At 42.6% G+C, this 26,915-nt stretch overlaps 1 protein-coding gene across 1 annotated transcript in view; it reads left to right on the forward strand.

The window, feature by feature from the left end:
* Nucleotides 1–25,056, forward strand: part of PACRG (parkin coregulated) — a 572,095-nt gene extending 547,039 nt beyond the window's left edge. Inside the window, exon 5 of the mRNA XM_003271771.4 lies at nucleotides 24,568–25,056. Within this exon, the coding sequence (XP_003271819.1) occupies nucleotides 24,568–24,728 (161 nt within the window). The 3' untranslated portion in view covers nucleotides 24,729–25,056. The remainder of the gene's footprint in view (nucleotides 1–24,567) is intronic.
* Nucleotides 25,057–26,915: the final 1,859 nt, after the last annotated feature.

Here is a 26,915-nt window from a genome sequence, read left to right on the forward strand (position 1 = left end):
CCAGGTTCAAGCGATTCTCCTGCCTCAGCCTCCCGAGTAGCTGAGATTACAGGCATGCACCACCACACTTGGCTAATTTTGTATTTTTAGTAGAAACTGGGTTGGTCAGTTTATAATGACCATGTTAGTCAGTCTGGGCTCGAACTCCTGACCTCAGATGATCTGCCCACCTCGGCCTCCCAAAGTGCTGGGATTACAGGCATGAGCCACCATGCCGGGACTCAGTCCTCTTCCGGTTACCCACTAACCTACCCACAAGTCACGGCTAACCCCCACCCTGTGCCAACTTCAAATTCACTTAATTATCATATGCACATGTGTGTGCACACACACACACACACACACACAGAGCAATCATAGTGACCATCTTAATGGGTATTGGGTTACATTCATAACCTATTTTGTAGGAGAGAATTTTCCAAGGGACCAAAAACGTTGACCAGACCCAAATTTAAAAAGTATTGCTGCCCCTGCGGCCTGTGAAAATGCAAGGGACTGAGCCGATAGGAAGAAGGTGGGGAGGAGGGGCTGAGCGCCCCGCAGCCTTCCCCCACCCCTGGACCTGGGGCTGCCTCCACTTACTCCTGGGAAGCTGGGCAAACCACATCACTTCTCTAAGCCTCCATTGCCTCAACTTTCAGTAAGGATGCTAATCATAGCACCTGCCTCACAGTTGAGTTACTAAGATTAGATGAAATAATGCATTCAGGCACAGTTCAGCTCCTGGTAATAGAAAATATTCAATGGTGTTAGCACTGTCACTATTACTGTGTCATGACTCAATGGGAGAGCACTTAAGCTAGTGCCTTCCACACAATGGTCACTTATAAATGCCCTTAGTTAAATGAAATCGGATGCGCATGAGCTCAACGTGAGGTCCGGGTCAGGGAGAGGAAGGGTTGCGTCGGTGTGGCCCCCTCTCTGCCTCTAACTGGCCTCTTTGCCCCTCTGCTTTCCTGGTCAAAGGTTCGTAAGCAAACGGTTTCTCCCACTCCTCGGAGCATGGACTTCCTTTCTGGGAGGGACTGGCCTGGCCATTTACCTCAAATGCCTGTGTTCCTGGCTTCGGTGCCCGGCTGCCCAGCGGCCTCTCCCTGAGTCTGGGTTCTCAGGTTTCTGCTCCGCCTCCAGATGACCCCACTGCCCGCCAGAGCTGGCCTGCAGGTCACCCTGCAAGATGACCCCTCTGCCTGCCCGAGCTGGCCTGGAGGTCACCCTGCAAGATGACCCCTCTGCCTGCCCGAGCTGGCCTGCAGGTCACCCTGCAAGATGACCCCTCTGCCTGCCCGAGCTGGCCTGCAGGTCACCCTGCAAGATGACCCCTCTGCCTGCCCGAGCTGGCTGTGGGGCACCTGCAGCCCACGGATCCAGAGGCCCGGATGCAACTGTGGGCCCGCCCCCTTTCCTCAGGCAGCTAGATTTCTCTTCATGTTCCTTTTCCAACAAACGTCTCTTGAACATCGACTAAGTTGATAGACACCACAGAGGATTCTAAGATGGCTCCCCTCTTCAAGGAGCCTAATTCTTGTAAATGAGATATTTTCACAGTAACTTCAGAACGTGGTATTTGTCAAGGGCCTCTAGAGAAGCACCAACACTGCTAGCGCTTAAAAGAAAGACAAATGTCTTCCGACTCTGGTGATTCAGAAATCAAGGCACCTTCACAGATTTTCATAAGCAGAGCTGGGGAAGGAACTCCAGCAGGAAGAAACAACTGAAGCCCAGATGAGGAGGTGGGGAGGCCCTGACTCTTGTCTGGGGCTAACAATCGTGGTTTATCTGGAGCCTGATGTTGCTGTGAGGGAGGATTAGAAGACAATTGTCCTGAAGCTCATCATTTGGGGCTTAATGCCAGGCCAAGGAAGCTGAAATTTATTCAACAGATAATGGTACATTTCTGAAGGTTTGCCCCAGTGGAGAAATGCTACACGAGCTGAGCTAACGAAGGTTTAAGTAGGCAGTGGAAAAGGGTGAATTTAAAGGGCTAGAGAGAAGGCAGGAGAGGGCGGTGGGGAGGTTATTCCAACAGGAAGGTAAATTTGGAGACAGACCATAAAGGACAAAGTGCGGTGGTGGCAACAGAAACAGAAAGGAAGACCAACCTCAACAATCGAGGGGCTGGGGGATAGGATGGGCTTAAGCCAGCTCTTCCTACACTTTTACAAGTGGCAAGACCAAACTCTTTGGGTAGCATAATCCAATGTCTTAACATTTTTCATGGAACAACATTTTCACTAAAATGAAGCATAAGAAATTCAGAATGGAGGAGGAGTTGTTATGGGAAACTACCACTGGGCCCATGGTTTTTTTGTTTTGTATTTTTGAGATGGAGTCTTGCTCTGTCACCCAGGCTGGAGTACAATGGCATGATCTCAGCTCACTGCAACCTCCACCTCTGGGTTCAAGCGATTCTCCTGCCTGGGCCTCCTGAGTAGCTGGGATTACAGGCACCTGCCACTATGCCCAGCTAATTTATTTATTTATTTATTTATTTATCTTTAATAGAGGTGGGGTTTCACCATGTTAACAGGCTGGTCTCAAACTCCTGACCTCAGGTGATCCACCCTCCTTGGCCTCCCAAAGTGCTGGGATTACAGGTGTGAGACACTGTGCCCAGCCCGCAGTGTTTGTTTTAAATGGCACACAATTTGAAAATATTTAAATTTCCTCACCATTTGGCTAACCTTAATACTCTTTAATAATATTGAGTAATCTAAACCAGATTAGTTCAAAGTTCTGTTTCTTTCGATTTCTTTAAAAAGGTTTTCCTCCATTCCTTGTGCGTTGCTATTACAGAAGACAGATGTTACCTTCTGATCAATGAGCAGGCGATCTCACAGACTTGCAAGGATGTTTTTCAAAGATAGAAATAGATATAGATTGATCCTGAATGTAAAAATCAAGCATAGTGCTAATATTTAGACATTTTCCCAGTGTATCCAGCGATTATTTGAGTCACCAGAAAAGATTTTTTTGGTGACTTTCCTTTATTCTTAACATGAAAAGTTTAGCAGCAAGTCAAGTTTCTGGAAAATCCTATGAACCATCTTGTTCTTTGGAGAGCTTAACAACACCTAGGTCATCAACAACAATCAACACTGAGCTATTGATTTCAGCTGTAATGATTGAACGGCAGTGCCGTAAATCCTTCCTGGCAGGGATGGCAGCATTGCATGCACATGTATATGCTCACGTGCCAGGGTAAGCCAGTGTGTGGGCACCAAAGTTACCTCTGTGGTTTGGAACATCCAGAGGCCCAAAGCCAGCCCTTAGCTCCATGCAGGTAAAAAGGGTAAGAAAGTGCAACAGTTAAAGCAAAATAACGGAGTGAATCCTCCTGTGCTTATTTCTGAGTAATCAAAGCAGCTGTATAACCACAAGGCAGCTGTCGCAGGCCGACTGCTGACCGTGTAGCTGACAGTTACATCATGAACTATGGGAATGTGATTTTTAGAAATTTCACTTATTACCTACCTACCCATAGTTCATGAGATGAAAAAGATTTGTAACTAAAATATGTAACTTCCACATAAAGAATCAGGGAATTAAGAGGACATATAACAACAAGATAAACATACATAATGACAGTCCACATTACCATTAGAGAAAGTGAACATAAATACTCAAATATTAAAGTAAGGTATACAGGGAATATAGGTTTACAGTGTTGTGATTTTTAAGTAGAATTTTTAATCATTTTTGGAAACTAAACAAAAATCCAGAAGAAAGTGTATGTTTTTCTCATCATAAATATAAAAGAAATAACTGTGAAAAGAAAATGACAATACTAACCACATTTTGATACATTCTCATAAAGTCTAGTAACAATAACTTCTAGCACTTTAAAGTTTTCTAGTTCTGACCTAGATTTTATTTTTGCCAAGATACAACCTAGCCTGATAGCTCCAATAGCAATTACAGAATATGACCCAATTATTTCTTTACCCCCCAAAAAATGAATTAACATTTTTTTGGTTAGGAAACAGAAGATATTTTAATGAAAATGATCTAAAACAAAAAATGCAATTGTGGCAAAATAGATGAGGAAATTGTACTTCTTTGTATTAAAATATTTTTCATAAAACATTAAAAATATATTAATGAGAATTTAATCTCATATAAGAAAGTTAACATGCTATAATATTGCTTTATGTATGTTTATACGAAATTGCAGGGAAGTAAAACAAATTATGTCATCATAATATTATTTTGTATCCCCTACAGAAATATTTTTCTAAAACCACTGAAAAAGCATATTACAGACTTAGTGAGGAGGCTACCTGTAAACAAATTATTTTCATGGAGAAGCAAGGAAAATTACTAAAAACAAAATTTACATTTAAAATGTAGTCAATGAAGGTCAGGTGGGCAATGTTGGTCTCAGTTTTCCCCAAATGTAAAATGGCAGCCCAAGGAAAAGAGAACCGTTGGAGAAAATTTGAAAGGAAAGACATATTTTTAAGGATCAGTTAGGAACAACTTTTTATTTTCTCTTATAGTAAATTTTCTGACAGCCATATCCTTGCATTTAAAGCCATACCAATCACAGTGACTCAAAATTATAATTTGTAATTATAATTGTTAATTGCTTAATGAATAATTCATTTCACAGATAATTTTAAAGCTATAGATGGATGATAGATTAGCTAGATAATAATAGAGAATTTTAAGATTAGAAGGAAAACAGTTTTCATCTGAATAATATGTCCATTGTAAAGAAATGTTTTTAAATGGTATTTTTTATTTCACTTTGTTTTCATATATATCACAACTGAATTTCTCAGCCAAAGCGTCTATAAAGACATTTCATTATTTTGCATATGGTGGTTTCCCTTTGATGTTTGGTAGTTCAACTTAACCTTTCCGTACCATGGGTTCCTCATCTGTAAAAATGTGAGCAGTAACATTATCAACTTTTCAAGGTTGTTGTGGGGATTAATGAGAATTCAAATTAAATAAGCTAAATGTATTTAAATGCTTAGCACAGTGCCTGGCACACAGTAAGAATTAAAACTTAGGTCAAACCACATGAAATTGACATTTTTTAGCCAAAAATAGTTGAATATTGGTAACGTTATCTGGTTCATTATAAAGCAGTATTCGCTTTTATAATCGTTCTAGGCTACATGCCTATTTTTAAAAATGTAAATGCATACAGAAGAAAAAATGACACGGACCAAAAAGTATTTAAAACCAAATAATCCACAGATTAGGAGGAGCTCCTGTCCTAAAGTGATTACAAGGGCAACCATAAGGAATTTCTGTGTTAACTGGGTTTGGCCACACCGACCCTTAGTGCCCTTAGCAAGGAAGCAGACTGTAATGGAAACAGCCGAGGCTTCAGCTTTAGGTTGACCTGAGATCAAATCCCACTTTGACAATTCGCTCATCCGTACAGTGGGTAGGTTTGGAATATTAATGAATGCACCATGAACTCTTTGAATTGATCTTATTAGGGAAGGGAAAGAAACTAACATTTTTTAGCACCCCATAATTGTCAAGCTTTCAGCTAGGTGCTGTCTATAAATTAGTTCATTTAATTGTTAGCACTACCGTGTAAGAAGCACTGATACTATTATTATAATAATGATTGTAATTATAGCAAACTCTGCTGCAGGACTTACTAGTAGATAGCAGCTGCTTTTCAAATATACCCTATTTAACCTTCACAGCCACATGCTAAGATAGATCCCTGGGAAGAGTATTCGAGAGTCTTTACCGTCATCTTCAGCATCATGGCCAACCTCACAGAGTTAAGGATTAAATGAAGGAGCATAAATAAAACTCCTAGCCTGATGCCTGACACCTTGCTTCCCACAGGGCCAGTTCAGGGTCCTTGTCCCGTGCCCTGAGGCCCTAAGTAGCCCTGGCCTTCTGCTAATCAGAAGGGCTTCCTCAGCAAACCCCAGGCAGTTCTAAGCTCTATAACCCAGAGCAGCAGGAGGCTGTCTTCACACCGCAGCCCCAGGAGGTGTTAGGAGACTCTTGGAAACCCATTTTACTTTATTCTTCAGGAAATATAGACCCCCAAAGTCTATTTCTTCCCAAAAGCTCTAATTTGCTATCTTCTCGTGGTCAGGTTTTTGGGGTAGAATAGTAGAACTAATTAAAAAGGGAGTCCTTTGAGTTCCTTCAAGCAGAAAACAATCATAACAGGACTTAAAGGAATTTAGTATTTTGAGTAATTTTCTTCACCTTCAGGCATTTTTTTTTTTTTTTTTTTTTTGAGACAGAATCTTGCTCTGTCGCCCAGGCCAGGCTGGAGTGCAGTGGCACAATCTCCGCTCACTGCAAACTCTGCCTCCTGAGTTCAAGCAGTTCTCTGCCTCAGCCTCCCGAGTAGCTGGGATTACAGGCACCCGCCACCACGCCCGGCTAATTTTTATATTTTTAGTAGAGACGGGGTTTCACTATATTGGCCAGGCTGGTCTTGAACTTCTGACTGAGTGATCCACTTGCCTCAGCCTCAGAAAGTGCTGGGATTACAGGCGTGAGCCACCGCGCCCGGCCCACCATCAGACTTTTAACATGGAGAATGTTTGGGGGCCCAGTGATATAGTTCTTTATGGGATTCATAAAAGGTTTCCTGTCAGACACACTACTCGAGTAATGACTGTAGCACGCAGACATATGTGCAGCCCAGCCATTTATTTCACCCATTTTAATGTAATTTGGTCTTTCAGATAGGGCAATAATTAGACCTGCCAGTAGCTTTTCGATATGAGAAAAACCACTTTAAATGCTTCACACTGGTTTCTGTAAACAGCTTGCTTTTTCTTAATTTATAATGTTATCTCTTCTAACAGGCCATAACTACATAAAGGGACATGAAAAAAGTAAAAGAAATACCCAGATAATTTCGAACTAAAGATCACATGTACTGAACTATCTATCCAAACCATTATTTTACCTTAACTTGAATAGCTGTCAATTGTCGATCTGATTTTGCAATAGCTCACTGCCTATCAGAAATTCCAAATCTTTTTGTAATGTTTGTTTTTAACTTTCAAACCTGCTGTCAATGTAATATCTTTCTTCTTGCGACGAAGCTTTGTTTCCTTAGTTAAATTGAAATAAGACTATGTAAAGACTTTGTCTCCCTATTATTCACTAAAGAAGGTGAACAAAATCACCAGACCTCAAAACAAAATTGACACCACAGTGCTTACTGGTGCTTAAAGGGGATGTCAGCACACTCACTGAAATACTTCTCCAGTGGAGGTCATGGTTCGGGTTGCTGGCATGGTTTTATAAGGAGGCTTGTGTTGCAGCTGTCTGCACTGTCCCTAGCCTGAAGATAAATAGCAGACTTCAGTTTCCACTGCTACTTGTCTTTCAACCTTCAATAAGAATAAATGCTTCTGCCTTTGCTTCGTCTGCCTCCTCCAAGTTCATCTCCCAGGACCTAGTGAGCTATCTCTTATCTATCTCCTTCCCAGCCTTCAACTTGGGCTTCCTAAAGGTCAAGAGCATCCCAGCCCACTCTCATCTTTAGAGGCTCCCCATATATTAAAAATGTAGAAATGCCAACACAAGTTCAAATCAATTGCAATATATCATGAATGTTTACATTGAACAAATTCACACTTTTCACATACAAACCAAAATATCAATGACTTTATGTATAGCCTCATTGAGACTTAATCCAATTTAAGACACTTTGTAAACCTGAGGGCTGCACCCAGAAGTGTGAGTTCTTGCCTCTGATTAGCAACCCCTCACAGCCACCTGATGGGTGAGTGGGTGTGCAGTCATAAGGATGTAAAGCAAGCTTTTTAGAAACCTAATTCATTGTAAATGTGCCTCCTTCTGTATATGACCGTCAATTCAGCTTCTCACAATGATGGACTGACCGTGCAGTGTCCTCTGCATTGCTTAACACAATCCCTCCAATTCTTCAGTGCCCAGGGTGCTGCCCGGGGACACCTGGGCACCTTTAGAAGTGATTGTGTGACTCTTCAGCACATCTCTGTGCTCTCTGAAATAGTGGTTATTGCATCAGTCAAAAAGAAATGAATGCTAGAGTGGCTTGTGCACGCCAAATCTAACTTCTGAGATCTTCTGGTCCACTCCCTAGCTTCCCAGGGTGATAAGATGAGACTTTGTTTCTTTTATAACCGCTACCCAGTAGACAAATAGGCCAAAGATAAGAACAAATCACTCTCACAAAGGAAAAAAAAAAGCCCACACAGCAAAATAATACATGGGAAAACGTTAACCCTCCTTAGTAATTAGAAAAATGCTAACTAAAGCAACCTTAGAGTAGCATTTTATAGACAATGGATTAGCAAACACAATTTTAATTCTAACACCCAATGCTGTGATAAAGCAGGCACCCGTATGTGTTGCTGGAACATCATACACTGGCTTAACCTTTCTGAACAATCAATGTGGCAGCCTATACCAGTAACCACAAAATATTCATATTCTTTGAAGCAGTAACCTCACTTTTGAGAGTTCTTTCAAGAAAATAATACAACTAAGGAAAAAGACTTTATGCACAAAGATGTTGATTGCATCACTAACAAAAATTGTGCAAATCTGGAGGTAGACTTAATTTCTCTAACCAGAGAAGAAGAGCTGAGTAACTTGTATTCTTCCACTCCATAGCTATTAAACAGCCATGACAAATGATAATTAGGTATAGTACATATCAGTGTTGAAAACCCCGGATGCCATAACTCGGTGAAATCATCCTCTCCGGTAACAACGCATTCCAACCTCAAGGTCTTTGCCTTTGCTGTTCTGCACTGCACGTCCTTTCCAAGCTTGTTTCTTTCTCCCAAGCCGACTTCTCCACACTAAGATGTCAGCTTAAATTTAATTTTCCCAGGGAGACCTTCTGGATCACCCTGCTTCTAGTGGCCCCCCGAGTCCATCTCTACCACATCACCTTCCTTCCGTTCCTGGCCAGGACTTCTCAGTCTGAAGTACTCTTATTTAATGGTTGGTTACCTGGCATATTACCGGACTCCTCTGCCAGAATGTGAGCCCCCTAGTCTACATTCCCACTCTAGTCCAATAATCTATCCTCAGCTGCTGAAGCTCTAGAACACAGCTGGTCTTCTTGAAATCACAGAATATGGATGATGACATCTGAGTTCATATTAGAAGCTGGTTCCTGAGTCCCACCTTGGATTTATTGCCTTGTTCTTTTATCCTCCGACTGGGAAGCCGGTTTACAAACAGACACTGATCTAAGCACCAGGCAGGCCATGTGGCCAAATGAAGAGAGCTGTATTTCACCAAGGCGAATGCTCCAGCTGTTACTCTGGGGGTCCTTCCCACCATCCAAGCCCCATAGACATGTCAGAAACCATCAGCCTGACCTGTCCGCCCTGCCCTGCAGCCAGAGCCTACCTGTGATGAGGAGAGTGGAGGATGGAGCTGGCGTCCTCAAGGCCAGGGAGGTTGCCTGTCCCTCAGCACTTCCTCTGCCAGACTACCTTGACTCCCCAAATTCCCACCACTGGATCTGCTCCTTTGAGCCAAAGTGTCTGTAAAAACTAAACATAAGCCAGGCACAGTGCTCATGCCTGTAATCTCAGCACTTTGGGAAGCCGAGGCGGGTGGATCATGAGATCAGGAGTTCGAGACCAGCCTGGCCAACATAGTGAAACCCCGTCTCTACTAAAGATACAAAAATTAGCTGGGCATGGGGGCACGTGCCTGTAGTCCCAGCTACTCAGGAGGCTGAGCCAGGAGAATCGCTTGAACTGGGGAGATGGAAGTTGCAGTGAACCGAGATCGCACCAGTACACTCCAGCCTGGGCAAAAGAGGGAGACTCTGTCTCAAAAAAAAAAAAAAAATATATATATATATATATATAGCCTAGACTGAGGACCCACCATCACATGGCAAGTCTTTAAGTCCAGGGTCTTGCTGATAGAAGCATGTAGGGGGCACAGAGCTCCCAATACAGATATTTCCAAGAGGCTGGAACTAAGTGCAATGACCTATCCGGAAGCCTTGGGCAGGTGAAGGACAACAGAACTCTGGGAGGTGACACTGGGGTGAAGCCAGAAAATCAGTTGAGCCCTTTGCCCAGGTCTCCATCAACCTCTGGAGGTTTACATTGTCCAGACCTAAGGTGGCAGGCGCCAGACTTAGTGGAAGCTTGGTGAGTGAGCCTGCTTGCCAGAACATTTGCCTCAGTTTACTCGGCGCTCTGAGTCTACTCCACAGACGACGTTGAATCTGGAAGCCCGGTCCGGGGCAGGAGCTCTGATGTCTACCCCATCCCAAAGGGCCTAGGACCATGGCGCTGAAGAGTCTGGAAGAGGACGGAGGGTTCCTTTGGGCTCAGAGGCCAATGTAGCAATCTATGCAGAGAAGGTGGCAGTAGATGCGGGGATTTTCACCTCAGTAGAGAAGCAGGAGGGAGGCTCCTCGACGCCTCCGCCCTCACTCTCTTCCTGCAGGGAAAGATGTGAGCCAGGATGCTGCCGTTGCCTCTTACTGTCTCCTCCTTAACCGGGCGGTCGCCTCATGGCCAGCAACGGGCAAGGAGATAGTCTCTCTGTCAATTCAGCTACTTGTCTGACATAAATTTGAATTATAACACATGTATTAAGTGCCTTTAGATATCCTGCCTCAAAACACAAAATCAGGAAACAGGAATATAAATTATTTTGCAAATATTAAATCCCATAGTGATACTACAAAAGAATGACCTTTTTGTGGCTTGAAGCACAAGTATCAGGTGTGCATTTGAAAATAAAATCTGCTTCCTCCCGTGAGTTTAGTAGGGCCACATCCACTACTTCCTCCCACGAGTTTAGTAGGGCCACATCCACTGCTTCCCGTGAGTTTAGTAGGGCCACATCCACTGCTTCCCCTGAGTTTAGTAGGGCCACATCCGCTACTTCCTCCCATGAGTTTGGTAGGGCCACATCCGCTGCTTCCTGTTGGCTTATCAGGGCTGCATCTCTCACAGTCAGCCAGCAGTCTAGGGAATGGGTGAGTCATGAGCTGTGCTCCTAAATTTGGAAAAATCAGGACTTTGTGGAGACAAAAAGGAAGTAAACAGAGCTACCATCCTTCAGATGACCACATCTGGGTGCCATTTGCAGAAGAAGAGCCAGTCTTTTCCCCATTCAGTTAAACACCAACATATTGAACTATATCTGAAGGAAAACAGAACAATTAAGTGTAAGCTTAAGCTATAAATTGTTTGCTCATAAAGTCCTACAACCAAGTATCTTAATCAGAGATGTAAGCAGGGTGCAAGGTACCAGTCTAGACTAAAAAAACTCATAAAGGGACATCCCAAAGATTAGGGCTCCAAGTTCAAGGTGAGTCCAGATAACAATGTCCTGCCCTCCCTCATGGCCTGAGGATGAAGAAGCTGCTCTTTAAAAGTGTTGCTCCTTTGTGAGGTTGTAGAGTAAACCCATTTTATTAAACAATAAAGCAAAAAACACTCCATGGCGTTCTGTGGGGCTATACTTCCTGTCCTCTCCCAGAGCAGAGTTAAATGATGGCCAGTCTACTCTTACCTGGGAGCTACAGTATAGACAAAATAGCAGCTGCAGTAACAATAATTGTCGAAATTTATCAACAGCATGTTAAATTAATATAAACGTAATGCATATTCTCTTATTTTTGTCCTGGAACCTGTCCTTACAGGTGGATATTATTTCCCCTGTTTCAGTGGAGCTGGGATGCATGGCCATTTGTGTTCAACAAGAGCACGCCTCCGCCCCTCAGGGGTCCTGTTGTTTCATTTCCAAGCTGCCTTTGTCCAGACTAATCTTAATGTCCTGATTCAGGGGAAAGCCATCGGGTACACTAAACTGAGGAATTTTAAGAGATAAAAATGTAACTCAGACAAATAAACATTCTTTATTCAAAAGTATCAAAACTCAGCATATATCACCTATCAACATTTCCAACAAGTTTCAGTGTCTATTGTGCAAACCCAATTTTGCTGCTGTGGCAAATTAAATGGCCACATTCAAAATTGCGCCCCACAGTTTAGATACTGTTCTCTCTCTCTCTCTCTCTCTTTTTTTTTTGTTTTTGTTTTTTTTTTTATTTTTTGTACGGTGTGGCCAAAACTTTGATTGGGCTTTAAAGCCTTAAACATTTGTAAAAATATCAGGCAAGCTCAAGCATTTTCAGACTGTGTCCTGCATTAATACACTTGGGGCAAAGTGGATGTCTCTTGCCACATTTAACTCACCAGTGTAGAAGCTGATAAAGGCTGATAGCCAGAGCTTGGAAAGATATTTCTAGGTTATTTTTAACTAAGACAGTTGTAAAAGGCTTGATGGATTTAACTCCGTCACTTTCAGAGCAGTTAACTGAGTTCAGCCGGCAGACTGCTTTAGTTGTTCATTAAATGTATTATGTTTGCATTACTTGAGTTCATTTGATGAGATATTCCCACTCTGTAAAATATCCAGCTAAGGATTTGGAAATCTATTCAAATTTTGCATCCATTAATTCATTTTAGAATTTTCAAAGAGTAGGTACTTTAGGCAAGCTGAGATATATCCCAAATATTCGGGGAAAAATCCAATCTACAGAAATGGTGTAACATGTTTTTTCATCGTAAGCACGATTGGTGAGTTTATCCATTTAATTATTTTTCTCGATAGAACAAGCAGTACATCAAGGCCATGAGAATCTTTTACTTTGTATCTCTGTGCCCTTGCTGTGCAGCCCAGTCACCTCCAATGATTCAGCCTTATCTTGTTATGATGGTGAGCACTGGGACGGCTATGCAAAGGCTTCTAAGTTCCGAGTTCACCATTTTAGAAATGCATTTCCCCATAGTTTAATGTGTTTGCTGATAACATTTATTAGAAATCTGAGATGAGCCAGGTGAGGGGGCCAAGGCCTATAATCCCAGCACTTTGGGAGGTCGAGGCAGGTGGATGACTTAAGTCCAGATGTTCGAGATCCGCCTGGGCAACATGGCAAAACCCCATCACTACAAAAAATAAAAAAAACAGGCGTGGTAGCGCATGCTCCCAGCTACTCGGGAGGCTGAGGCAGGAGAATTGTTGGAGCCCAGGATCCCGAGGTTGCAGTGAGCTGGGATCGTGCCACAGCACTCCAGCCTGGGTGACAGCATGAGACCCTGTCTCACAAAAAAGAAAAAAAGACATCTGAGATGAATTTTTATTTTTGTGCCTCAATTACAGAAAAAAAATCAGAGCTGAAAACAGATTGTATCTGGTATCATTAACGTTACCTGGAAATGGAAAGGTCTGATAGCAGCTGCCAGGCCGGCTCATTTTTAAAAGTTTTCACCACCAGTGTAGAGGTGATTACAATTATTTCCAGTAGGTTTTATCACTCCTGAGGGCAGCCATCAGTAGTTCTTTTCCAATCACAATAATCTATTTTGCTGTTTCGTGAGCTGGTTGAAAATTACCATGTAGCTATGAAAGAAACCATATAAAACAAAACTTAGATATTAAATGAAAGCACTATAAAAATCCAACATGTCCTTCTTCTTGGAGCGAAAGCTGCTAAAAAGTAAGTGGGGACAGGCCAGTGGCTCATGCCTGTAATCCCAGCACTTTGGGAGGCCGAGATGGGTGGATCACCTGAGGTCAAGGGTTGGAGACCAGCCTGGCCAACATGGTGAAACCCCATCTCTACTAAAGAAAAAAAATACAAAAATTAGCCAGGCATGGTGGTGGGCACCTACAATCTCAGCTACTCAGGAGGCTGAGGCAGGAGAATCACTTGAACAGGGAAGGCGGAGGTTGCAGTGAGCCGAGATTGAGCCATCGCACCCCAGCCTGGGTGACAGAGCAAGACTCCATTTCAAAAAAAAAAAAAAAGTAAATGGGATAATCTCATTTTTCACTTTGAAAAAAAAAGTTCTTCTCAAATTTAAAGATGATCCAGGTAAACCCCACTTTAAGTTGAGGAGTATATTATTGAAAAGCAGACAGATGAAGCTATCTAGCTGTAGAGACCCTCCACATATTGAAGCTCATTTGATCAAACATTTCCAAATTCATGTAAGCGCTATTTCCATAGATAACAACTCACAAATATGTAAATAGTAAACAAAGAATTGGAATTAGGCACATGGTGGCCACTACACCTACCATACAGTTTATTTAGAACTGAGTTTGCTTATTTCAGTATCTGGACCCAGTAAACCCACAAGGTAGCAATTTACTTACACTTTCATTCGTTCATTTCACAAGTGCCCAATTTGAATTTGATGCCCACGATGAGGTTTATAACATAATTATCATGATCCTTCCCCCCCGCCCCCCACGAGGTGGTAGAATGCAAAAGAGCTAAGTAAACAGGAAACATCTATTAAGGGTTTTAGAGTAACCTGGAAATAAGCAGGGAGGGGACTACAGGCTAGTGCTCCAGGAATTCAAAAGAAAGAAAGATGACGTGGATTCAAAATCAAAGAGGAAGTAACATTAGCGCTGAACAAAGGTAAGCTTGAACTTACCAGGAGGAAGAGGGGAGCATATTCCCATGGGGAATTTCAGGCATGAATGAAAATTTCACGCAGTGGGGTCAGTAAGAAATCCAGCCTGAGTGAAGCAGGAGGTCCCACTGTGGAGGAGAATGCAAGTGACTGGCTTCATGAGGGAGATGAGGTCACACAGGGGCCAGACAACTGGGGATTTGAATCTGATCCATTATAGAACATGGAGACACTGGTTATTAACCAGAAAAGAAAATGATGAGATAAATTGTTCTGCAGGGTAAATTAGGAAGAGGAGGCTTTGAAGATGGAAAGATAAACAGCCTATTAACAGCCTCCTTCCAGGAGGAACTGGAGTGGGAGGCCTGGCCCCACCATGTCCCACACAGCAGCAACTGCACAAAGAAAGGAGGGCCGAGGGCAGCCTTTCACCTTCTGAGCCCACACTCAGTGCCTGTGCTCCTCACAGGAGCCTTCTGCACTTACCAGGGGGCCATCTGAGGGCCTCCACACCACACTCGATTCCAGCAAGGGCTGTTGGAGAACCGCAAGAACCCTTTCCTGAAGGAAAACCAGAGACTCTCCTACTCTTCGTAGAGAATGAATGGGAACCTTCAACTCTGATTCCTAAACTTTCCCAACATAAGTGACTTCAGTGTGGCTTTCTGGTTTGTTTCTTAAGACCATACAGATACTTCGAAGGTTCCTCCTTTTTACCTTCTCACCCTATTCCTCTGATTCCACAGTTATAGGTTCTCCTAGTGCCTCTGGTCCAATACCAGGCGTCCGTCCACCAAGTAGCAATGACGACCCTGGGCAGTCATGCTCAGCCTGCTCGTCTATCTTGTATACATTAAAGCCTTATAATTTCCTCATCTAGCAGACTATGTAACTAATATCTACCAGACTAAAAATAAATCATAATAAATGCCCATAAGGATGGGGGGGTATGAAATGTGAAATTGATCCTAGACTTTGCCCATACTGACCATGTATTTACGGCACTGAGAGAAAAGTCCTTGAAATCAATCGGCCTTGATTTTTGTCATCCTGCCTGTATCTCTGTGAATGATATTATTTTAAGGACCTGCAATGAAGTAAAGATAGTGTAATAGTCTATATCATAAAGAATGATATTTTTTATCATAGCAATTGACTGTCCTAGGAAACACTACCTGGTTGGTTGCAGCGGCTACAGTGTCTCCCCATCACTTACTCACCTGGAACCTCTCTGCTGATGATACGGGGCTAAAGTTCTTCTGTAGGCAGCAAATGTTCTGCTACCTCCTGCTCTCGCTGTGATGACATGTGATGCTCGGACCTCTCTTTCTGAACCTTCCCACCATCATTCTTGCTTACATCATTTCACTAAGTTTTCTCACCTCTCAAAACCTCAATTTTCTCCCCTGTGAAGGGGAATAATAGTATTTAGCTCGTAGGGCTATTCTTCGTTTTAAATGACCTGATCTTTGTAAATGACATTATGTTGTTGTTATTATTACTCCATCATGAGATAAGACAGCGAGAAATAGATTTAACACAGACAGCTGGACTTAACTCTCTGCTCCTTTTTTGAAGCACTCTGTTCCCGGAATCGTGTTGGCCAATAAGAAAAGAAATGAGCTTTTACTTCACAAGCTTGAATTCAGCTTAATTCAATAACTGAATCTATTGTTATAATTATCCAGTAGAGGGATAAATTGATGAACCCACCTATTTTTCTTAGTATAACTTTCAGGTCAAAACGGTAATTAATCAGAGAAGACCTTAGCTTGCCTTCTGGTAGTCTTGACCAAATCATTGTCAATTGGTATGTAAAAAAGAAATTAACCCATATAATTGGTCTTTAAAAGCGATATAGACTTACTGAAATAGCAGAATGTAATAGCATTTGGTGTAGGGTGTCAACAAATAATATGAGTTTTGCACAGTGCACTCTTTCTTAACTAGAATTAATTATATAAACATTTGGTCTTTTCAGGTTTTCTTAGAACTTGACTTGACACCTGATTTTGATGCATATGAGGTTTCTGACTTACTTTGAAGAATTACATAGTGGCTTTGTGATCATCTTTTCAGTTGAAATACGGGCATCCATTGAATAACTGTCATTTCTAAATGCTTATTCCAAAGTTATGTTGTGATATTATAAAAAGTAATGTTAGGTGAATAGAAACCAGAGAGCATCCAAAGTTCAGTCTTTATTCAGAGGCAGTAACTGAGATTCAGAGAAGTTAAATAACCTGCCCATAGTTAAATAGCTAGTGAGTTATTGAATATTATAGCTACTAAGTTATTGAAAATTATATCTCAGGCTCTTTGCCTTGAAGTCCAGTATTCTTTTCACTATATCAGTATGATTCCATTGTTATTGTTGTACATTTCATAGATAAATGAATCTACTTTGCAGTTGGACAACGACAACTGTTTAGAAATTGTCATTGTCTATGTGAGGGAAATTTAGATATTGAATTGACTGTTAGGCCAAGATTCATGATCTCTTCAAGTGACCAATGGCCCCATTCAGAAGATGAAAACGTTTCCTCGAGCTTTTGGAAATATGATGGCTTAGTAGCCTAGTGCTTTAGTGACCCAGCCTTCGGTGTCAAGAAGAGAGAGAGAGAACGAGACATCCAGCTGGGAATCGAGGGCTTACTTCAAAGCTTTTATCTTCAGAGGAAAGAAATCTTGTGAATTTCATTAATGTCAGCAAGATCTGAGAAGATTTGAAGTGGGTAAGCCCTTGGGCATCTCTAGCATGCCAGATGCTGTGGTTATTGTAAGTTTTGGTTGAAAAACCATTGCAACTTTGATTCACACACCCATGAACCAAGACTTTGGAAATATCTATTGTGAGGTCATATTTAAGGGAATGTGGGGAACCTTCAGTTTCCAAGAGGACATGAAGTCAGCTGAGGAAGCAGTGGTTAAGCATGGCCCAGACAGAGAAACACCCAGGATTCCAAATGGGGAAACACACATTATGGTTAAGGGGGAGAAAAGTTGAGCCCCTCAAAGTAACATAGCAAAGCTAAAAAAAATAGAGTGAAAGAAGCATTTCTTTAGGATTCTAAAAGCAGATAACCTCACAGCTTCTCCCCAAAAGGCTCTTCTCTTACTCATTGTTTTAAAAAAAATGAATTTTGTCCTAGGTTTTCCCCTGCCTCTTTCTTTTCTTTCTCACTCCTTCACCTCCAGAAAAGACCAGATTGGAATTCATAGCTGTTTCCCTATAATTATCCAAACTTTATGGGAGAAAACTCTTATTCTAAAACAGGTAACACTATTTCTATATAGTAAATTCAGTCCAAGCTAACCCAAACACACACATTTCTGGCAAAACAAATGGTGACAATTTAATCTAGGTATTGAAACTGTAAATATCTTACAAGACAAAATATACCTGTAGCCTTCCTTTTCCCCTTTCTTAATTCATATTTAAAAAACTCAAAAGCAACCATTTCTAAATTCTCAAACATTATGAGTTATTGTTAATGACTTTTTTTTAGTAATACGTTACCTATTGAATAAATTTCTTTTGAAAATTTTTGGTTTTATTTCACTAAAATTGACATTTCTGCTTAAAAAACAGTAAATACAAACAGGAAGTTTCTGTTTTGGTCATCTCAATCTTTTAACTGCTAAATCCAATAAACACAAAGGGAAAATTTGTCTGGGCGTGGTGGCTCACACCTGTGATCCCAGCACTTTGGGAGGCCAAAGCGAGTGGATCACTTGAGGCCAGGAGTTTGAGACCAGCCTGGTCAACATGGCAAAACTCTGTCTCTACTAAAAATACAAAAATTAGCTGGGCATCATGATGCACACCTGTAATCCCAGCTACTCAGGAGGCTGAGGCAGGAGAATTGCCTGAACCTGGGAGGCAGAGGCTGTAGTGAGCCAAGGTTGCACCACTACACTCCAGCTTGGGCCACAGAGTGAGGCTCCATCTTAAATAAATAAATAAATAAAATAATTTTAAAAAGGGAAAATTTATTCAGAATCATCCAACAGAGAATCTGTGACGGCTTAGTGTCATCAAGAAACATAACAATAATAAATGCAGTGAGTTCCACCTGCACAAACCTGCCAAGACCTGAGCCAGGCCCCCAGGGCTCGCTTTCTCTCTCACCACAGCGGATAACATCACTACAACCCAATCAGAAGAAAGCCAGCTTTAGCTGTGACTGATGACGTCAAAGGTTACAGGTCTTAAGAGGTGAAAATCCTTTTACTTGGGCGTTAAAGCTCTTGAATTTTTTTAGTTCAGCATTTGAGAATCAAAAATATGCCTTGGTCCAGAAAGAAACTATTTGATTTCTTCTGTCAGCATTTTTTTTTTTAATTCTACTCAGTGTTGCTTCAACGAGATTACCTGGCCCCAGTGGGGAACACATGGCAAGGCGATTTCTGCAGTCGGCTTGATTCCAACGAATGCTGGTTACGGAAAGAGCTTGGATCTGGCCTGGGTTCACTCAAGCGCCATGTATGCAAAGTGGCTACGCCTGGCAGCAAATGCTCCACATGCCAACGGCCAGAGCACAGCCCTAGACCAATGGCGGTGCAGCTGAACCACGATGCCTCCGCAGCTATTTATTTCAGAGCCTTGGTTTTATGGCTGTCATTCAGCCTTGGGTGCGTGGAGAGAGTCAGTCTGTCTGAGTCAATGTCTCGTGCTCCCTGCGGCTAAGGTGAATGTCGTTCTATCAAGATAATCGTCATGCATTTGTCTGAGATAGTTGCTAATTTCTACAGTCATTTCTACAGTCTAGCTATTGTGTACCTAGGAAGTAACACAAACCATTGTTGTTACTGGGCCTGGTGAGTTGCATCATAAATTCAAGCTTCCGAAAGCAGGTATTTAGTGTGAAGAAAGACTGGTAATAATAGTTTTATCATCATCTCAGTCACCTCTTAACCATTTCCTGATTCACTCAGGTGGTTTTTAATGGAGTTTCCCAAGTTAGTGTTTCCTGGGAGAATGTTTGGTTCGTTGCCTTCTAACAGCTCCAGCTCTTCAGGCATCTCAGGCAGGAGAACGTGTTGGGGCAGGTCTCCTCCCGTGGACCTGACAACTCTGCCTTCCCCAGTGTGGTCTGGCTGTTGCCTTTGAGAGTGCAATGCTGCCGCTTCAGCCAGGAAGTTCTCAAAATGAACAGAAGGGCTTCCTTCCTGAAATCGTGCCTATTTAGGATTTTCTTAGTCACTACGAAAAAGTATAGATGAGTTCATAAATGACTTCATCTATTCGGTATCAAATGAACAACCCTTCAGGCATGCTGAGTGAGCAATCTAAAGGAAGCATTTATTTGTTTTATTTTTCCAGTGCCTTCAATAAGGCTTTCATTTCCAAATAACTCCTTTGTGTATTGCTGTTCATACAATGGCTATATATTTACCATGTAACAGTATTGCCCCAAAGCATAAGAGTGAGAAAAATCCAAATTTGAATTAAACTCTCCCTGAGCCTCACAGCGGCCGTCACACATTCCCCTCCTGCTTTTCGTGTCTCTAGGATCTCCGAGTGTCTTGACTACAACAAACCGTTCAGAGTTCTCAAGACGCAGGGCTCGGTGGCAAGCAAAGCGCCACGGGGGACACACAGCGCGTGGAGGCTCTGGAAGGAGTGGGGTGCGTGGGCCCAGACGTACTTCCATGGAGGAGACAAGTGACCACTGTATCCCATAGGAAGCGTGGCTAATAGGCTTCCTCAGCTGGATGGCAAGCTCCCGGGAAGGGAAGGGTCTTTTTTGTCTCACATTGCCCTGTAGCGCGGAGTAGATGCTTAGTCTACAGGGAGGACAGCCTGTGAAACAGCTGCAACTGCTGCCACGACCCACGGCCCACGACCCACGGCGTTCTGCAGGACGGAGGAGCAATGAGTCAGCACACGTCCCGGCACTGACATGGGAAGATCTCGCTCTGGCCACCAAAGCTGTCCTTCCTTTCTGGCTTTGCTTCCTTCACCTTCGATTTTTTCTTTTCTCCTGTAATAGTCATAACTAAAGAAAGTAGAAGAAAGAATGAAGTTTGCACACAGTCTAGAATTGAAATGGAGACTACGTCATCAAAATCCTACGTCATCCAAGCCTCTTGCTGGTCCGTGTCCACGGAGTGGCAGATATCTTTGTGAAATGTAAATGTGTCAGGTGCAGCTCCCCATTGCGGTGGCCCTCGGTGACAAGGTGTACGGCTGTCCCTTCACAGCCCCAAGCTGAGTTCACGCAGCAGGGAGGATGCCATCGCTGGACAAGAGACCAGAGACCGGGATAGACACGTGCGTCCTGGTTCTGAACAAAATGGTATCCGGAAAGAGAAAGCATCCAGTGGGGACAGTTTAAGGAGGTTTAGATAGAAAAATGAGTGTGCATATTATTCATGCTCAAACTGCTTACATCACCCCAAACACCAAGATTCAGAGGAATAAATGCACTTAAAATAATTCTTAACCAAGAACAACTTTGAGGCAGTAGGTCGCATGCCTCCTGCATGGAGGGATCTCCAAGAACAGAAACTAAATCCCTCGTTCTCCTCTGCCTGCATGTCATCTTTCCAGAAGCACCAAGTCTGGTTTAAACCATTGCTTTCATCCTATTTGTTTGATTATAAGTAAAACATATCTTCTCCATCATCAATGTATATTTTCTAGCTCCCAGACATAAAATCCACTCCTTGCTTTCTAAGTTGAAATGTCATTTTCCTAATCAGAATTGACAATTGTAAATAACCGTTTGGGTTTATTTTTTTTAATGTCCTATTCTCGCAAACATATTTTTCAACGGTGTCGCATGTATTTAAAATGGTGAGTTCAAACTTCATCATCTCAATTTCAGGCTCTCAAAAAACTGTCAATGTAGCAGGTTTGAAATGGAGACCTCGTGACTCACCTGCTTCTCAACATAGTTAGACCCCAAACCGTGCAGGGTCATTGTTTCAGCATGAAAAGTAAGGGAGGTGTTCCTTTTTTGGTCTTTTTTTTACCCCAATGATACACATTCTGCAACCACAAATATTCCAACTCCAACTCACTTTTTGAATAAGCAACTCCTATTGTGTTTTGTTCTTTTATCGTTTGAGGTTATACACTGTGGAAAAACAAAAAAGCTACAGAGTTTACTTACTCCTATGGTCAAGTATTTTTTAAAAGTAAGAACATGAGATAAAGTTCTGCTTGTCATGCTGCCTTCTGGGGCAGTGGAAAAGCAGGTGCCTTAAGCTTTCCATAGTGTGCAGATCTTCCACGCCCTTTCTCTCCATCAGGAAAATATGTCTGTCTCCTGGTCTATTCAGCTCTTGACCTTCTGACTAATATGCTGACAAAAGGCATCATTTATGAGTGATTAATGTATGTATCTTTGTCCATAAGGAACTTGATCACAGCAGCCACAACTCAGCATCATCATCAACTGTCTTTTCCGTGTGCCCTCCAGGGGTTTGTGCAATGGGCTCTCTGTCGTAGGCAAACAGGCCATGCCACCTTCTCCCTAGGTCCACCTCTTTCATGCCTAGGAGGAGTTTATCAGCTATAATTTGGGGAGCGGCACACAAAGCTGAGCCCGACTCTGAGGGGACATTCGTCCCTGCTTTGGTTGGAATCCTGGAAAGCTGAAGTTGTTTCTAAAAAGCACGTTCTCTGCTGCTGACCTCACCTGTCATGCAGGGTCTTCCCACCAGCACCTCTGTTCAAATCCCCTGTTGCTTTTCATCCTGCCTGCCTTCTTCCTTAACATCTTTTCTTTACACCTGTAACAAATGTCAACAACGCCTCCTCCCAACCAAGCTTCCTCCTCCTCTCTCAATCCAACTCAAAGCCCTTCTTGGAAGGCTCCCCTGCAGCGGAGCCACAGGGCTTCATCTCCCCCATGCAGCCATTCCTGCCTGCACCTTCTCACGCCTCAGAACACCATGTCAATCTTAAGAAATACAAACAGAAAAACTGGTGGACTTCAAATGCTTATCTGTTTACATGTTTGTTTTTACAAAGTGTATCATTGTTGTTTTCCTCAAAAACAATAGGGCAAGGACCCTTGTGTTTAAAAATCTTATCTCTTGTTTATCTGATATATTCTTTTTGTTTTGTTTGTTTGTGTTTGAGATAGGGTCTCACTCTTTGCCCAGGCTGGAGTGCAGTGGCAGGATCATGGCTCGCTGCAACCTTGACCACCTGGGCTCAAGTGATCCTCCCATCTCAGCCTCTCAAGTAGCTGAGATTATAGGTGCATGCCACCACACCTAGCTAATTTTTTAATTTCTTTTATAGAGATGGGGTCTTGCTGTGTTGCTCAGGCTGGTCTCAAACTCCTGGTCTCAAGCAATCCTCCCACATCAGCCTCCCAAAGTGCTGGGATTACAGGCATGAGTCACTGTATCCAGCATCTCTCTCTCTCTCTCTGTTCCTCTCTCTCATTCGTGTGTGTATATATATACACATATATATAATATTTGGAATATTTGGGATGATCAAACTTTAAATAAATTGAAACCCAGCTTTACCTGTGACAGCACAAACATGTGTACTATGAGGAACGAAAAACCCACCTAATCACAATGGCTTTGTGAACCATTTTAAGGTCATTTATTATGAATAAATGACATGCACTACAGTTGTGTGACTCACAATCTGTTTTTTTTTTTTTTTTTTCGGAAAATTAGTAATATATCTGCCTGCCTTCACCCTTACCAAAAGAAAAGAATAAGGATAGCAATTTATTGTGTGTATATCACAGAAGACAGTGACATTTCTCTAATAAGTTTCTGGAAGAATCAAGCAAAAGAACTGCTTCCCTATGCTGTGTAGGATTGTAATTGTTATATTTATTCTGGTCTGAACCATTACTAAGTCTTTTTTAAATGTCTCGAATGACTAACGAATGATAAAAGGTTGGAAACACCATTTTTCCCTCTATTATTTTCACATTCAAACATGATAAACATTGTGGGTCTACACTTGAAATATGAATAAAATGAATTCTTTCTCTGGTGAAATGCACATTTTCAAGTTGCACTAAGGTCCCTGGCCCCATGGCACCCTCTAGGCCTGAGCTGTCACCCTCATCCTACTGGGTCCTCCCAGCCTACCTGTGCACTTTCCTTCCACCATAGATAAGTCAGGACACACTCATGACTGGCTTGCTGGGAGAATAAATGTCGTTGAAGCCCTTGGTAACCTGGGAGTGGAATACAGCAGAAAGCGTGGAATGACTATCGTTAGAGAAAACAATTGTGGAATATCTACAGGCAGAATGGAAGCTAAGGGGACCCATTTTTGTCAGACTCCCTCACCCTTGGTAACTCCTGCAGCTTGGATATAATCGCATATCTCTTTTCTAAGTGATTTGAGATTGAGTTTGTGGTATAGAGGAGAGGCTCTTAGCCATAGGTTCCTGGCCTTTGAAGGCTACCCTTGGAATTGCTTCCCTCGTAGCATCTGAGAGGCAGCTGAAGAGGTCACTTCCAGACTCTGTAGCTGACACACCTCCCTGGACTTGGGGACTCCAAAACTAGCAGTGGCACAAACTCCCTGCAAAGCGTTGACTGACAAATAGCTGTCATACCAGCATTGAGTGATCGTTCGGGAGCAGCCAGGGCAGGAGAAGCAGCTTCCTCCTGTCCCACCTGCACCTGGAATGAGCAAAATGATTTCAAGGAACTGAACACTTGGATTACTGGGATTCAGGAGAAAGAGGTTGCCATGTGTTCAAAAGCAGCAGAGATGCGGGTGGGGGCTAAGCCTCATTCCAAAGCAGATCCATTTTGAATCACACGGAACGAACAGCCTGATATCACAATAGACTGTTCCTTGTAAGTACGCCGTGCTGTGATTTTGGAAAACTCAGGGCCCAAGAGAACACTCTGTGTATAATAGATCAAGAAAGAGAGTCCCTGACTTGTCATCTTTCTTGTAACTGTGATTCACTCACTTTTGTTTACTCTGTTATTCCTTTATTTCAGATTATTTTTCATCGGCTCCAATCTGGGACTTGATATTTTTGTACAGTTGCCACTGCTTTTAAAATTCCGCAAGATCGTGTAAAAATCTTGCATGTTTGTGTCTCCTAATAAGCATTCAGAGAAAATGCCTAGACTGTGTAGGACTTTTCGGGAAATTGCAGAGAAATAACTGGCCTCTTTGTGTGTTTGCATGCACCAGTGAACTCCGGAGATGGCATTGACTACAGCCAGCAGAAGAGGGAGAACATTGGTGACTTGATCCAGGAGACGCTGGAGGCCTTCGAGCGCTACGGAGGAGAAAATGCCTTTATCAACATTAAGTATGTGGTCCCAACCTACGAGTCTTGCTTGCTAAACTAACAGTGGCAGCAGCTGGGACTTGAAGCCTCCCGTTGGTGTTGGGATCATCTGTCTCTGCTGCTTTTAGCTTCTCATTCCTTGTGACTTCCACAGCTTTCTTTTCTACAGCTGCTAAAACAGTGGCTTATGGGCCATTGGACTGTTAGCCCTATTGAGAGCAAGGCTTTCCAATACATAAATAGTGCCTGTTTCTTAGATTACAATAGTGTACTGTGCTTATTTGTTCTATGAGAAGAATTGCTTCTTTATACAGCTCCGACAGAAGCAGGAGTCCGAGTTAAACCTTCAGTTGTATAGACAATAAACTATAATTTTCATACGCAATTCAGCAGTTGCTGTTCTGTGTGTGCCTGCCCTGGGGGTGATGTCAGAGGTTGTAAGGGAAGAGTTTATGCTGACTGCTTAATAGGTGTTTGTCATGGAAGAGAAGCATCAGTTCAGCAGTGCCTCTCTAGCAGCTGTGCGGAATAATGTGCTTTGACATTCAATAAAACTGTTGAATCTATATTCCAATTACAGCAGGAAATTTTTGCAGCCCATTATAACCTCAGCTACAATTGTAATTAATGCCTCTAGCCTACTAGTGATCTGGGCTTCAGGGGCTTTTCAGTTTATATTTGGGTGCAGGTAGGGGAAGACTGGGGAGAGGATGGGGTCAGGGTTACATGTGAAACGTAACTTGGCAAATATGTTTAAAAAAAGGGGGGGGTAGCTTGAATCCTTGTCTCTCCACCGTATGGCACACTGCATCTCAGGACCTGGTGTGTTATTGACAAAAGTGTTATCTGGCAGTTTGTTTAGGGCTTTTAATTATTTATGAAAGTGACTTATATGTATCTCAATGATAACTCCTTGAAACGGATCAAAATTCTTTGGCAACTCTTCTTCCTTGCTTCCTCCCACTAGTTGGATGACTTCTCACAGCACCATGCAGTGGGTCTGATGGCCATATTTGGGGATTTTATTGTGACCAAAAAGGAAAAAAAAAAAGACAAAAGACATGCACTTTTTCATTTAATTGAAAAAGAAAAATAGTGCCCAAAGGGAAGAGCAACTGTAAGATAGTCAGCCCCGGATCGTGGCTCTTCAGGCACGTCAGATAGGAGCTTGAGGCATTTGAAACTGAGCCCAGAAAACTTCATAAAGATGGAACACTGACTTTGCACACCTGAGAGGTGCTGTAACTGCTTAGAAATACACAGCCAAGGTATCTCGTTCCCATAGCAAAGTGCAACTTCTGCATAAACTGAAGAAATGAGGCCAGGTGTGGTGGCTCACGCCTATAATCCCAGCATTTTGGGAGGCCAAGGCGGGTGGATCGGGAGTTCGAGACCAGCCTGACCAATATGATGAAACCCCGTCTCTACTAAAAATAGAAAAATTAGCCAGGTGGGGCAAAATGCGCCTGTAATCCCAGCTACTTGGGAGGCTGAGACAGGAGAATTACTTGAACCCAGGAGGCGGAGGTTGCAGTGAGCCGAGATCGTGCCATTGTACTCCAGTTTGGGCAACAAGAGCGAAACTCTATCTCAAAAAAAAAAAAAAAAAGTGAAGAAGTGAAGTGTGTTTCTCCATGCACTAAGCGTCAGCTTCCAAACTGTTTTCACTATCTAAGGCTCAAGTTTCTAAAGGCAAACACCAATTTTGAAAATGAGCTCATCTTTCATTTCCCCTTATTACTGTCTCAGCATGTGAAATCTAGCATCTAAGGAGCTACCATCCTGTTTCTGTAAGCATTTTCTACGGTGAAGGGAGAGACGTGATTGGATAAGACAAATTGACTTTGTTTTTTGTTTTTTGAGATGGAGTTTTGCTCTTGTTGCCCAGGCTGGAATACAATGGCGTGATCTCAGCTCACCACGACCTCCGCCTCCTAGGTTCAAGCAATTCTTCTGCCTCAGCCTCCCAAGTAGCTGGGATTACAGGTGTGTGCCACCATGCCTGGCTAATTTTGTATTTTTAGTAAAGACAGGGTTTCTCCATGTTGGTCAGGCTGGTCTTGAACTCCCAACCTCAGGTGATCCGCCCGCCTTGGCCTCCCAAAGTGCTGGTATTACAGGCATGAGACACCATGCCCAGCTGACAAATTGACTTGGATGCTTAATATTTGGTAAAGGCAGAGATAGAAGTAGACATCCACAGATTAAGGCAGGTTATTCTGCAAACTATGACATTCAATTGCATCCA

The sequence above is a fragment of the Nomascus leucogenys genome, chromosome 3 (genome assembly GCF_006542625.1).
Source record: "Nomascus leucogenys isolate Asia chromosome 3, Asia_NLE_v1, whole genome shotgun sequence".
NCBI classification, from domain to species: domain Eukaryota; kingdom Metazoa; phylum Chordata; class Mammalia; order Primates; family Hylobatidae; genus Nomascus; species Nomascus leucogenys.